Below are 14,340 nucleotides of genomic sequence, written 5' to 3' on the forward strand. Positions count from 1 at the left end.
GTCCAAAATACCCATGTAGTTATTTTTAACCAAAATGTTTGTTTTCCAAATTTTCTCCTCATATGAATGGCTATCCCAAACCCTTCCAATCTCTTTTCTAAAATTGTTTTTTTTTTTTCTAAATTTGTCTTTATATCAATTACTCAAAGGTAAAGCTGCAACGTTAATTCTCTTTTTTTTTGTTTATATAGTTTGCATTGTTTTTCATTTTTAATTTTTTTTGTAGAAACCAGTCTCAGTAGAAATTACATTGACATTTTGGACATTTTCATGCTACTTGTTAGAGGATTCTAATAGAGATAATCTACTTGTAACTGTATTAGAAAATTTAGGGAAAGTGATTACAATTACCAAACTTTAGAAGATGTCTCAGCTACAGTCAAAATCATCATCGACAATCTTCTTCCCTTATCGTTTCCCTTATAAAGGAATTAGGCAAAACTGTTAGCAAATCTTTTTTCTTTTCTAATTTAGTAAGAAGTACGCATGCTTTTTTTTTCTCTTGTTTTTCTTTTCTATATTTGAAAAGAGTTCAAAAGCTTTAAGCATATGGTATGTATAAACATTTCACTATCAACTGATAATTAATAAATAAATAAGCTTTTCACTTCTCCAAAATATGGCCAATATTAAATAAAACTTTCATCAAATTAAATGACCAAGTGGCCGTTTGGAAAGTCTTTCTAAAAGGGTTTTGCAAAAGCTTAGCATGGAAACTGGTCTTTGAAAATCAAGACTATTGGTAATATGTGTTTTTAATTATTTTATAATTATTAATTATTGATCAATTTGTTTATAATATTCTATTATAATCCATTAATATTTTAATTTTTTTTCATTATTTTAAACAGATTTTATCAACTATTAAATGATTTCTTATGTTTTGATAATTATTTAATTAGTTATAAATATGTTACTAATTTAAATTATGTTTATTATTTTATTTAATTTTAAATGAACCATTTATTATTTTCAATAATGTAATATGTATTACATTTGAGCAATGCATTTTACATGTTTTATAATAATTTATTGTTAATTATTTAATTAATTTGTTATTTTTACTTTGCATTTAATAAATTATGAATTTATTATAACTCAGATGGATTTACAACCCTATTCACAAAGTTTTCCATATAACTCATCAATCATTGTGGGCCATACACAGTATCTTGGACCTGCATATGGTTCCTCCACTGCATTATATATCGGTTCATATTGTCGGGTTGATTTGAGTTTGACAACCCTAACTAGTTAACTGCTAATAGTAGTAATATCCATGGCCGGACTGGGCTGCAAACGGATTAAATTGGATCGGGTATAGGTAAATCCGAATTCGATTTGTTTCTATTTAAATTCGAAAATAGATTTTATTTATCATATTGCAATCAAATATTGAATAATAGTACAAATAGTTTAAACTTAAAATGATCAAAATATTATACAATATTAATTATTAAAGCAATGAAATAAAAATGACTTTAATATTATATTTTACAAGGGTTTTGGAATTGGAACTGCTCCAGTCACTGGTTTTTGGGTTGATGGTTTGATCGCCCAGTTTGAACCGGATGATTTGTTTCAACTAAAAAATTAAAATAAAAAACAACAAAAAATTATTGAAACCGCCTGGATCAACAAATCGTTGACCAATTCAACAGTTTTTGGCCAAAGATTGGGTTTGGGCTAAAAAGGAATCGATTGCCTGAATGGTTCCTACCAAATGCTCCGGCCGTTCTATCAAACTATGAACAGATTGGATTCGGTTCATCCTTAATGGGATGGAATTCAAATTCGAATTTTGGACAAACGCACACTGTTAGCAGCCCTGGCGAGTGAGGGCAGTCACAACAATTCACTATTTCATTATGAAAAGAAAAAAGGAGCTCAGTGTTTTCATGACTCATCCTTGCTAGCTTAGCTATGTCCTCAACTCAGTGTCTTGAATCTGTGACTGTGAGCACAGAGAACAGATTTCCTTCATTTAAATTTTTTTTTAAACTAGGAGAGAATCGAGGCTTTTGAGAAAAGGACAAGGCAAGTAAAGTGAGAGAGAGAGAGAGAGGCGGGCAAATTCCCTTGGCCCATTAAGGATAAATGGGGAGAGATTATACTTGGTTTTATTATTTTTCAATTTCATATCAGCAGACAAAGATTACAACAATACTGGACCCCATCCTCTTTCTCTTTTGCTATATATCCATATAGAGTTGAACGTTGGAGGTAAAGTGTGATAGAAGATAAACAGATCGAGCTTTGATAAAATTATAGCAGCCAAGAGGAAAAACAAGCAGCAATCAGTCAGTCAGCCTTTTAATGGAGGTGGGTTTTATTTGGGAGGTGTACTTGGTGCTGCTCTTGGTCTTGGCTGCTTCATTTGCTCTCTACATTTTGCTCAAGAGAGCAAATGCTTGGTTTTATGAGCGTAGATTGGGTGAAAAGCGACTGTCTCTCCCTCCAGGCGATCTGGGTTTGCCTTTAATTGGAAACATGTGGTCCTTCCTCAGAGCTTACAAGTCTGGTGATCCCGATTCCTTCATCTCCACCTTTCTTCAGAGGTCAGTTTCTCTCTCTCCTCTCTCTAGTTTTAAACATCAAGCTGTTGTTGTAGAGTGAGTATTCTTTAGAATGAATGATATAGCTACTTACTGACTTACTGGAATGAGAGAGAGAGAGAAGATGCCGGCGCCGGCGGTGGTTCTTGTCATTCTTGTTGGCATTACTTCTCCGTTTTTTAATTAATTAATCTTTTATGAAATGTTCATAAACAGTAAGTGATGGTCCATGAAAACCGCTACCCGATTGGCTGATCTGATCATCAGGCATTGATCGTTTTCTTTTTTATTCACATGTCCATGCGAAGTTGAGAACCAGAACCTGATCTGATCTTACCGGGATCTGCTCCTCACAAATGGGCGCCTCACAGGCACATCCACCATGCATTGAGAACATCTTTCGTGAATAATAACTAATATACGGGAGATGCTCTCAATGCATGGTAGGATGTGCGTGTGAAGTGTGAAGCGCCAGGTGTGAGGAGCAGATCCAGTCTCGATCTGATCATCAAATACTGTTAATAACATTAATAGCAAGGTTCTAATGTTACAAATTGTCCAAAATCTGATCTGATTAATCCAGATTTGCATCTCAATATATGATATTGAATCTGCATCCATCTCCTCCTCTCATCTTTTCCTTTAGTAACACAGTTAATTTATGGGAGTTATTTTTAATTAGTCTAGTAATTATTTAATACTTACATGATTTTAGATACATTTTATTATAAAATGGCAGATGAGAATTGAGATCTGCTCCTCACTAAGTGCCTCACAGTCACATTTCACCCTGTATTGGAAACATCTCTTATGAATAATAAATATAAATTTGGGAGATGTTCCTGGTGCAGCCAAAACACAATGTAACGTCCGTGTGAGGAGCAGACCTGGGCTCGGTAAATGAGGCTTTAGCTGTCAGTGAGGCAGTCCCACGTGAACAGTATAAAACAACGAGACTGGATTTATTCCTCACAGAGCATGCCTCACACTGATCTCACAAGCACATCCCATCGTGCATCAGGAACATCTTCCATACCTATATATGTTATTATTCATGGCAGATGTTTCCGGTGCATGGATAGAAATGGGTCTGATAGAATTAATTCCACAAATGTCAATTTCAATTTCAGAAAAAGAAAGAAAATATAGTATAAAATATAAAAAATACAATAATTTTTCAATTATTTTTATCATATATATGTCTTTTTATAAAAAAATTATGAAAATGTAATTTAAAGATATTTATAATTAAATAAATGAAAAAATCTATGATACAGAAAAAAAATGATATGAAAAGAATTTTGATCAATCAAAACCTATCATTGAATTTTGATAAATAACACCTGATTCACTACCACTTATGATTTTAATTTATTGGACAGTTGTTTTTCCTATATCATATCTTTTCCATATGATGGTCGATAAATTATATATGTATGTTTATACATATAGAGAAATATCCAAGTCTAACAACAATCGGATTTAAATTTGAATTGGCCTACCAATCTTGCTGCCACACGTGCTATCCATTCTAAACCATTATTTAAATTTTTTTTCTTACGTGTAAGGGCAATTCTGTCATTTAGCAACAACCAGAGGAATATGGAATGGGGCCCAGGGCCTAAAGGATGTTTCATTTGTCGTGGTATCATGTCTTTCCTGGACGTCCCCGCCCAGAGTGGACTGTCATTTATCTTCTGGACATATCCGCAGAAGAAATCTGAATGGACCCACCGGCAAAAAAACAGGAAAAAAAAATCTTATCCTATTAAAAAACAAAATCAAAAGATGCCTAACTACCTTAACTGACCACAAAGGCAAGTATTAATTGGAATTTCCATGGTCAAAGAAAACCGTGTTGACCACTTCAAATTCAAACTCTGAGTATCAGTCGGGTGGGCGGTCTATACCCGAGACTCGAGAAGGGATAATTAACCAAGTAGGTTATATACGTCTGGTGTAGTGGAACCTGTCCGAATTGTTGCCAGGTGGCAAGACCTTAGGCCTGCTGAACCCGTTCAGCATTCAGTCCTTGGTGACACGGAAAAGGTTGGAACTTTGGTGGTCCATCAAGGACCAGCCCATTAAGTCCTGATAGGAGTTGTAGCCACTGAAGGAAATCGTAGCTATTCAACTGTTAATGTTTTTCCTGATCACACTGTGAATTGTGACATCGTTTGATTTGCAATGCAGATATGGTCGAACTGGAGTATACAAGGCCTTCATGTTCGGAAGCCCAAGTATAATGGTTACATTACCAGAATCCTGCAGGCAGGTTCTAATGGATGATGAAACATTTGGACCCGGTTGGCCTAGGGCCACTTGTGATCTCATCGGAAGGAAGTCTTTTATAGGCATTTCCGACGAAGAACACCGGCGTCTGCGGCATCTAACAGCTGCTCCAGTTAATGGGCAAGAGGCATTATCTATGTATCTTGGGTATATTGAGGACTGTGTAAAATCTGCATTGGAGAAATGGGCTGTTATGGAGACAATTGAGTTCTTAACTGAGCTGAGGAAGCTTACTTTTAAGATAATCATGTACATATTTCTCAGTTCTGAGAGTGAGAATATAATGGAGGCTCTGGAGAAGGAATATACAACTCTAAATTATGGAGTAAGAGCAATGGCCATTAATCTCCCCGGATTTGCATATCACAAAGCTCTCAAGGTGACGGTGTGAAGCCTTGTTCTTCCTTATATAACAGTTGTTGTCTCTATAAGCTTCTTTTTGTTATGTTTATGGAACAATGGCTTTTTTCATTATCAAATCTGCCAACTGGTTTTCTTGGTTTCAGTCTCGGAAAAACCTTGTAGCAATTCTTGATTCGGTTGTGAAAGAGAGAAGGCAGAGGATGATGAGTTGTCCACCTCCGGCGAAGAAAGACATGATGGATGTTCTCATGTATGTCGAAGATGAGAATGGCAGAAGGCTGAGCGACGACGAGATCATCGATGTTCTAGTCATGTACTTGAATGCTGGCCATGAATCTTCTGGCCACATTACAATGTGGGCCACTGTCTTACTACAGAAACATCCAGAGTTATTCCAAAAGGCAAAGGTGAAACCAGAGAATCTAGTTTTAGAGGTTTTTCTATATGCAGAAAGGCTTAGTTAAGCTTCAACTCAGTCATATTTAGTTGGTTTAGCCCCAAGTAAGCACAAATTTTTGAAAATTCAAATGGATGCTGAGTCCAGCATTACCTCTGCAACTCTGCCAATTATATCTATTCCACCGACTGTTTTCTAACTGAATATTACCACATGTTTTAGGCAGAGCAAGAGGAGATTGTAAGGAACCGACTACCCACACAGAAAGGTTTGACGCTCAAGGAAATTAGACAAATGGATTATCTTTCCAAGGTATTTGCTCTATGACCTGAATTTCAGGCTCCTCAAATTTCAAGCAGAGTTGACTACTAGTAGGTTTATGGAATACAAATAATTACAGCAATGTCTTGACCTTGAAGGTGATTGATGAAACACTGCGTCTCATTAATATATCACTAGTAGTATTCCGGGAGGCTAGAAAGGATGTCAATATCAGTGGTCAGCTTCTTTGAACTCTCTTATTTTCTATCTTTCTGGGTTGAAGTTTCTCTCTCTGATTTATGATTTATTGAGAGAAAATGGTGTATTTCTCCAGGTTACAGCATACCCAAGGGATGGAAAGTTTTGGTTTGGTTCAGGAGTGTTCACTTGGATGCTGAAATTTACCCTAATCCAAAGGAATTTAATCCTTCTAGATGGGATGTGAGTAAGATTTTATATTTATAACTTTCTTATCTATTTCTTTTGGTACATATGTGTTGCGACGGGGTTTGTACTGTAATCTAATACATAATCTTCTCAAACTGTCTGTGTCCAGGGGTATACACCCAAAGCAGGAACCTACCTTCCCTTTGGAGCAGGAAGCAGGCTGTGCCCTGGAAATGATCTTGCCAAGCTAGAGATCTCTATTTTCCTCCACTATTTTCTTCTTAATTATCAGTGAGTTCCTCAACTTGAGTTTCCATCTCCGAGTTGGTCTAACAAAAAAGAAAGAAAAATAAATTTTAAATGCATTCTCTCGATTAATAAGAGAATATCAAGTCTCAGATTCTTTAGTTAATAGTTATAGAATTACCAAAGAAAAAAAAAATCCTCGGGAGTTGGGATGGAATCTCCATACAAATCCATCAATATTTGTGATATAAGGGTCCGTTTGGTTTACAATCGGAATCAGAATCGGAACCAGAGTGGTCCATTCCCTCACCTGTTTGGTTCAAACTAGAGTTGGAATCGGAATCAAAATTGGCTGGATTGGTTTCTCATTCCTGGGGGAGAGGGAGGGAAAGGCCATTCCCTCATATGAACGAGTGCCATTCCCAGCAATGAAAATGGGTTCTGATTCTACCTAACCAAACAGTTGGAATCCGATTCCAGACCTCTATTCCCATGAACCAAATAGTTAGTGTTCTTTTCACGTTTTAACAAATATAAGTAATTTTCTTATTTTTCTAACAATCTACTCTGAATTGGCCATTCGCAGGCTTGAGCGGCTTAACCCAGAATGCCCAGTGAGGTACTTGCCTCATACAAGGCCCATAGACAATTGCTTAGCAAGAATCAGAAAGATTTCATCACCAGCTATGTAGACTGGAAGAAAAAGAAAAGCAATAACAGCATGTGTTATGCTTCTTATTTATCCATAAAAAGGATTGAATTCTAAATAATTTTTTTTATTGTCAAGATGATTTGGTAATGGAAAGTGTAGATTATTTGCTGTTAATAAAGGCTTCTTTTGGGTATGTTCATGTTTTTTTCTTCAAGTACATACAGAAAAACAAAACAGGGGGTGAACTCTAGGCCCAAACCCAACCCATTAACGACGACCCTACAGAAAATGGTCATAGTTTTTGCTGTTGATTTGAGTATCAGTCCAGATGAGTCGGTTGAACAGGATTCAACCACAACCAATCTCATACCTCTTTTTAACCATTGGATTTTGAAGCCTTGATGCATGAAAGAAAGAGGGCACTCGATCTTTCAACAGTTTTGTTGTTGGTTGGTAAGTCTTTCTAGGTAGATCTTTTAAAAGACACATTGAGCTTTTAGGGTCTTGTCTTTAAGGCTGTGTTTGATTGCAATGCAAATAAATTTGCACTGATATAAAATCATGGCAGTGTAAATGATTTGAGTGTAAATTGTGACCTATTTTTATTTCAAAATTTAGCTTATTTTGTTTGATTACAGTACAAGTGAAGTAAATTAAGACATTAAGCAGAATAAAGTAAAACCCAAAACAAAATTAAAGAATTTACATTTTTTACATTTACACTCCCATGTATTTGTACTAATGCAAATAAAATTGCACTGTAACCAAACACAGCCTAAGGATCAAGACCGTTTGGTTCACAGCATGGTCTACCAGGTTGATAAAAACAGCTGGCAATGCTATTTTCAATGTGGAAAGATCAAAAACTTCATTTAAGTGTTCTTGATTTTTGTTTTTTTTTCCGTCTTTCCATGTGCTCGTCCTGGCATATTTTGATCTAAGCGATACCAAACGGAAAAGACCATTTTTTAATATTTTGAGCTTTCCACAAACCAAAAAGATGTGCCAAAAAAAACTCACCAAACACCACCTTACATGAAGACTGCACAACTACAAATAAAGAGACTGAGAACAGAACTGGGGAATGTAAAATAAGTTCGATGCCTGTAATTCTCTAACAATCAACAGAAATTTTTTCAAAAGTTTGGCTAAATATCTTCTTCATCATAAGAAGAGGAACCCGGAGGAATCTTCCAATTCTAATGGGCAGCATCTTCCTCCTCGCAGAATTTGGTGTACTCCTTTGGACCCATCAAGGATTCCAATTCTGATGGGCTGCTGGGCTTTACCTTGATCATCCATCCATCTTCATATGGGCTTGAATTGATCTACACATCACTGTATGCAATGAGCCCACAACCAAAGAACTAAACTAAAAGAGGCAGGAATTCAAATTCAATGGAATTGAAACCTGAAAGAGAGCTGGAATTCCTTACCAAACCGGGTGCTTCACTAAGCTTGGTATTAACCTCAACGATCTCCCCTGAAATAGGGGAGTTCACATCACTAGTTGCCTTCACACTTTCTACAGCTCCGAAGCTGCCACTTTTTGACACCGAGCCACCTGGCTCCGGCAGCTCCACAAACACCACTTCCCCAAGATGGTCCTGCAATCCAGTCCACAAAATAGATGGCTCATTTGGACCATCACCTGGGTTAACCATCTAATCCGGTAAAAGAACCCTTATTTTATTATTTATAAGAAAACATTCAGAAATCAATAGTTATGAGGATTGTTTTGATTATTTTTGGTTTATTATTTAATTATTTTGTATGTATTTTCACGGGTTTTTTAAGTTGATCAGATGGTCAAACCATCAACCATTTTGGACCAAGCGGTTCAGCACAAGAACTGTACTACTCACTAAGGAGAAAAAGAAACCCACCCACCCCCCCCCCCCCAAAAAAAAAAATAAAAAATAAAAATAAAAATAAATGTGGGACTTTGGGGACCAGCACCAAATGAAAAAACAAACCAGTGATTTGATGGACCACCAGAAGTCCAGCATTCCAGATGGTCCCCATCTCCATTACCCAACATGTGGCCCATAATTTCTGGATGGTCGATCTAAGCCCAATAATCAGATTGTCAAAGCTATGAGTTGGTGTATGCCATTTCATATACTATGTATGGAGTTGGGATAACATTGAGAACCATGGACGTCAAGAACAGAATATAATTCTCCACTAGATAAACTCACTTGTGGCCATGTTTCTTCGACAAAGAGCAAACCGAACTCCGTTCCTTTAGTTTTGAATTAGCACTGAACAGTCTTGAAATAACAGCAAAATACAGAAGAAAAGAAAAAGAGAAAATCTATACAAGAGAAAGGTGAATGAAGCTTATAGCAGGATCTAATAACTGTGGTTGATTCTGAAGAGAATTAAACTTTAAATTTCAGTTGGGTTGGCTGTTGAGGGAATGACAACCTGAGCATGGTCAGTTATGCCAATTGTTGCCACTGCGCCTTCATGCTTTACCCATTCATGTGAGGAAGCATATTTTAATCCATCCAAGACTGCATGAAATGATCGAATTAAAGCAAAGAAATTAATTAACTGAGATGGATGTCTGTGTTGGAATTTGAAACTAATCCAACATAAAAAAAAAAAAAACATCAGAAGAAACAAGCAAACCAAAAAGAAATTGAGATATTCCAAGGAGACCCATTTGATGAAAAGAATGATTTTAGTTAACAAATTAAAAGCAAAAGCTCATCTGTAATTCTTTTCTGTAGATTAAGGGAGGAGAGAAAGAGAGATAAGAGTACCAGTAGAGAAGCATCTAGAGAGAGAAAATGCTGGAGAAAGGGAGGACTTGGCAGCGCAGGAAACTCTAAGTGCACTGGCTGTTGAAGAAGCCCACATTCTGAGTGCCATATTATCTTGACTCTCTGGTTGTCTGTTTGGTTGGTTAAATAGAGAGAGCAGGTACTAAGGCAGAGAATGAATGGAAAGGTTGTGATATATTATTATTGTTGATTTATCGTGAATGAATGGATGTGTTTGTACTCAGTCAGTGGTGGTCACGTGACTATTGAGAGCCTCTCATCCTATCTAATAATTAATAAACAAAATCCAATTAAGTACCTTTTTTCCTTAGTTCCATGGGACCGTGCATGGATGTTAACCATAATTATGGATTATAATTAGATGATTATTAATTTGTTGGCAGATAAGACGATTGAGAATGCAGAGAGGCATGCTCTTTGACTTGAAACAATGGACATGTGTTTTGCCATGTTACTCATTTTGCCTTGAGAACGTTTTAACCCTTTGTTGTTGTGTGTGTGTGTCTTGAATTGTAGTTGGGTTCTTGTTTGAATAAAATTGAGAAAAATCAGAAGAAAAAAATTTCATAGTAATGTATAGATACCCCATTTTTGTGCACTTTATTCTTTATTTTTCTCTCTATAGCACTTTGATCTTCAAGCAATGTTCCAGTTTCTCAATCCATCTAGGGATATTTTTGTGAGACTTTTGTGGACCACCAAATTAACCTAATTAAACCAATAAACACATAGAGATTCAAATTCCAAATCAAATGATATCAAGATTGCCCAAACTCGGCACTGTTCACCCCTCCATTTTATGATCTGGAGCATGAATTAATCCTAAAACTCCAAATCTGACAATATCAAAATCATCCAAATCTAACACTATTTACCCTTTCATCTTAAGACCCGAAGATGAATCTAATCCTAATCATTCGATCAGAATCATTTTGATCCAAAACCTTATCTCACATTAAGATAAAGATCCAATACAATAGATACATAGAACCCAAAATTCCAAATCCAATAAACCATTTCTGACTAATCGTAACATTCAAATTGGGATCCCCTAGAATAATACCATGGGATTAGAACATCTCACCCTTTTTGAGCACTATCTTTTCTTGCAAGTTCTATCCTAATCCAAAATAAATTAGGATTACACTTTTAACTAGATCTACGTGTTCATTTTTTATAGGTGAACTTCTAAGACTCCCTTTCCCAAACTAAGAAAGACTCTAACCGTAATCATTTATCTCCCAATACCAAATTTCCGTCATTAAGATTTAATGCTAGATGAACCCAAACTTTCGTATAAATAGATGCCTTCTCTTAACACAAGAGTAGGGAAAGGAGACGCGTTAGCCACAGAGGAATCTATACAAGAGCCATCGTAGGAGTGGCCAGAAAATCCCCAAAATCTGAAGTTCTGTCTTGAAGCCAAATCATGTAAGAGAGCATCCGAACACATCCAGCGCAATGTATCCATCAATCGAGCTACATAACCACAATCCACGTCCAGTTCTGTTATCTCATTTACATATTCGTCTTTTAAATCTCTGGGTGATTTTTCATTTCGGTTTCTTGTTTGACATTTGCATCATTTTTTAGAATACTATTTTGATTTATCTTAGATTTTAATTATTTAATCTGTAATTCGATTCTTAGATTTATTTTAACAGTACGTGAGTTGGTCCTTAATTTAATCCTACCTGATGATTCCTTCTTAATTCCCCCTTTTTTTACTTTTTCCGTTTTTCTTCCTTTTACCTTTGTTTTTTTTTTTTTTTTCTTTTACATTGAAATCTATATTTTAGTCCATTTCTCTGCATTCATCATCTATCTTTCACTAATCAGCATTTTCATATTATTCTTTAATTATTTTGTTCACTTAACTTTCTTTTTTATATTCAGGCTTTCTGACATGATTTGTTTCGTCCTTTTGTTTTGATTAGTCATTCCATAAAATTGTTTCCTCATTCATTATTTCTTACTTTCAATGTTTATTTTATTTGGGGAAATAAAATAAACATTGTGAGTTTTTTTTAGTTTCACTGTAAATTTTCACATTTCTCTTAAACTCACCACAATTTTTCAAAATGCCTAAAACTCACCATGTCATTAAGTTTTTATTTTCCAAAACTCTTTCCGTTAGTGCACAGTTAATGCCTCTTAACAGAGGTGTCAATGTCAGCATAAATAATAATTTTCATGACCAAATTTTCCTTCAATGGTGAGTTGAGGAAAAAAGTGGTTTTTTTCAGTTTTCAATTTTCTTGTTTTTTTCTGCGTTTTTAGTGTTTTGTTATAATTCCAATGTTTTTTATCGTTTCTGTTTTCTACAATCTATAAATTTTCCTATATTTTTTGTTATTTATTTGCAATTTATGTGTTTTTCTATAATTTTTTGTGTCTTTTCTATATTTTTATTTTCTGATTTTGTTTTTCAATTTCTATAGTTTCTATAATTTTAAAATGATTTTTATTTTGTTTGCAATTTTTATAATTTTTTATATTTTTTGTAATTTCTATTTATATTTGAAAATATTTTGTTGAACTTTTTCCTTTTTTCATGTCTAAATATTAAAATGGTAATATATTAACACCCGTTAATTTATTTTGTATATATTTTATACTTTTCTATGAAGGTTAAAATTGTAATATATTAACATCGTTGGTCTTTTTAACGTCAAGTTAGTGACATGGTGAGTTTTAGACATTTTGAAAAGTTGTGATGAATTTAAGAGATGCTGAAAACTCATGGTGAGTTTTAGACAATTTCCCTTTTACTTATTGCTTTCCCTAAACAATTCATACTTTGCATTTTTTTTTTCATTTAATCATTTTATTATTCCATGTTATTAGTTTTTCTTTCTTTTCTAATCATTGTTTAACTTTACTATTTGAGTAGCTTGTAGCCTTCGGCTTATAATTTTAGTTGGTTTTATTTTTTAGAGTTACATCAATTCCTTTGAGAATTGTATTTAATTGTTACTGGCATCACCACTTAACTTTATTAAATTTCTGGTTTGCTATAGGTGATCAGCTCACTAAGAGGGTGTTTGGTTTCATGGGCGTTTATTTAGTAAACACTACCACATAGGCGCCACTTTTGCAGTTCCCCTCTCATGCTCTTTCGTACACGTTGAGAAAAGCAAAATGTGACTTCAATTTCTGTGCATGCCTACTATTTGGGCAAATTACTTTTTAAAGCTTACTCAAACAATTATGTGTTTTTTTCACTATTATGCTGATGTGGTGCCTAATTGTCATAAACTGTTGCAATTATTACCTTTTTCGATTTTACAAATAAATAAAGTACAAACGTTGAATGAAAAACACAAATGGAACCAAACACATACTAAGTCATAAATCAGTCATTTTCTTAGGCATTTTCCAAGTTCTTCTATTCAGTCTCGTAAGACAGGCCCGTTAATCTCATTAACATGTGTTTTGCTTCTGATCTTTGTAGTGTTGTATTGTTGTTCTTAGATATGTATGTTTCTTAGACTAATTTATTTAGTCTAACTCACTTTGCACGGTTCGTTCAGTTCACACATTTATAGCATTAGTTCATTTGTTTAAATTTTGTTCTTTGGTTTTATAGCCTATTTCATTAATTTATCATGGTTTAATTCACAATTTGCATATACTTTTAGCTTCTTTCCACATATGTGCTGCTTAATAAATGTTTTATAGCTCATGAATTATTAAAATTTCCGAAGTAGAGGTTGATTAAATTGGGCATGTGCTTAATAAATTTTAATTTCTTGAAAATTTAGATTTTTCTAAATTTCTAATTTTAAAAATTTAGGTAACAACTCTATTTTTTTTAGAAAGTGAACCAAGCCAGTTCGACCCCATCAAGAGACAACCCCACATAGCGTATGCTAAAAGCGAAGAGCCTGGGCCGTCGTCGTAACCCAGCTCTACCACTACTAGGGGTGCAAGGGCGGAGCCCCTCGTAATGTAGACCCATGTTAATATTGGATGCCATTCAAATATGGACTCACATCAAGCTAACTTGTATCTTATTTAAAAAGATAAGAGAGTGAAAGGTAGTTTGAGGTGTATTAGGAGATAACGGTTTGGTGAGAGAGAGGTCGTGAACACTTTTTTACCCTATAGGTTATATAAGTAAATTTATCTACGCTTACTTTTTTATTTTCTTCTTTCTGTTTTTCTCTACTTGTCAATGCTTTTTGAAAGAATCATGAGAGAGAGAGAGATTTATTATCCCTATACATATACATTGTTTTAAAAACTCGTCAAATCATTTGACTCAGGAAACGCGTCGATTTTCTAAGTGGACCGCTTTTTTGAAAAAGAAAAAACAGTTGACCCAATCAGAAAACCGCTGACCCGAGCAAACCGCTAAACCGTTCAACTCAAACAGTACTAAACTGTTATTTA

At 34.8% G+C, this 14,340-nt stretch overlaps 2 protein-coding genes and 1 long non-coding RNA gene across 3 annotated transcripts; 2 read left to right on the forward strand and 1 right to left on the reverse strand.

Annotated features, from left to right (window-relative positions):
- Positions 1-1,677: 1,677 nt before the first annotated feature.
- On the forward strand, positions 1,678-7,346 carry LOC148848482 (ent-kaurenoic acid oxidase 2-like). Its single transcript, XM_088949282.1, has 8 exons — positions 1,678-2,558; positions 4,749-5,226; positions 5,354-5,617; positions 5,830-5,919; positions 6,027-6,105; positions 6,203-6,309; positions 6,425-6,546; positions 7,088-7,346. Exons 1-8 carry the CDS (start codon positions 2,317-2,319, stop codon positions 7,191-7,193), a joined length of 1,488 nt encoding a protein of 495 aa, XP_088805408.1. The 5' UTR covers positions 1,678-2,316; the 3' UTR covers positions 7,194-7,346.
- A 649-nt stretch (positions 7,347-7,995) lies between these two features.
- On the reverse strand, positions 7,996-10,041 carry LOC148848483 (glycine cleavage system H protein 3, mitochondrial). The gene is made up of 4 exons (XM_088949283.1): positions 9,925-10,041; positions 9,584-9,672; positions 8,590-8,760; positions 7,996-8,481 (listed from the first exon to the last, which is right to left on the reverse strand). The coding sequence occupies exons 1-4, from the start codon at positions 10,031-10,033 to the stop codon at positions 8,353-8,355; spliced, it is 498 nt and encodes a 165-aa protein (XP_088805409.1). The 5' UTR covers positions 10,034-10,041; the 3' UTR covers positions 7,996-8,352.
- Positions 10,042-11,272: 1,231 nt separating this feature from the next.
- LOC148848484 (uncharacterized) lies at positions 11,273-13,198 on the forward strand. Its single transcript, XR_016101381.1, has 2 exons — positions 11,273-11,376; positions 12,966-13,198. It is a non-coding gene; the product is annotated as an uncharacterized LOC148848484 (long non-coding RNA).
- The last annotated feature ends 1,142 nt before the right edge of the window (positions 13,199-14,340 follow it).

The sequence above is a fragment of the Nelumbo lutea genome, chromosome 6, assembly GCF_056320005.1.
Source record: "Nelumbo lutea isolate HS-2025 chromosome 6, American lotus-T2T, whole genome shotgun sequence".
Lineage (NCBI taxonomy): Eukaryota > Viridiplantae > Streptophyta > Magnoliopsida > Proteales > Nelumbonaceae > Nelumbo > Nelumbo lutea.

Coding starts and splice junctions, on each gene's coding strand:
- LOC148848482 (XM_088949282.1), top strand. CDS start 2,317: ATGGAGGTGGGTTTTATTTGGGAGGTGTACTTGGTGCTGCTCTTGGTC. Junction 5,227..5,353: donor CATATCACAAAGCTCTCAAG/GTGACGGTGTGA, acceptor TCTTGGTTTCAG/TCTCGGAAAAACCTTGTAGC. Junction 6,106..6,202: donor AAAGGATGTCAATATCAGTG/GTCAGCTTCTTT, acceptor GTATTTCTCCAG/GTTACAGCATACCCAAGGGA.
- LOC148848483 (XM_088949283.1), bottom strand. CDS start 10,033: ATGGCACTCAGAATGTGGGCTTCTTCAACAGCCAGTGCACTTAGAGTT. Junction 9,673..9,924: donor CTCTAGATGCTTCTCTACTG/GTACTCTTATCT, acceptor CATTTCATGCAG/TCTTGGATGGATTAAAATAT. Junction 8,482..8,589: donor TTAGTGAAGCACCCGGTTTG/GTAAGGAATTCC, acceptor AGTGATGTGTAG/ATCAATTCAAGCCCATATGA.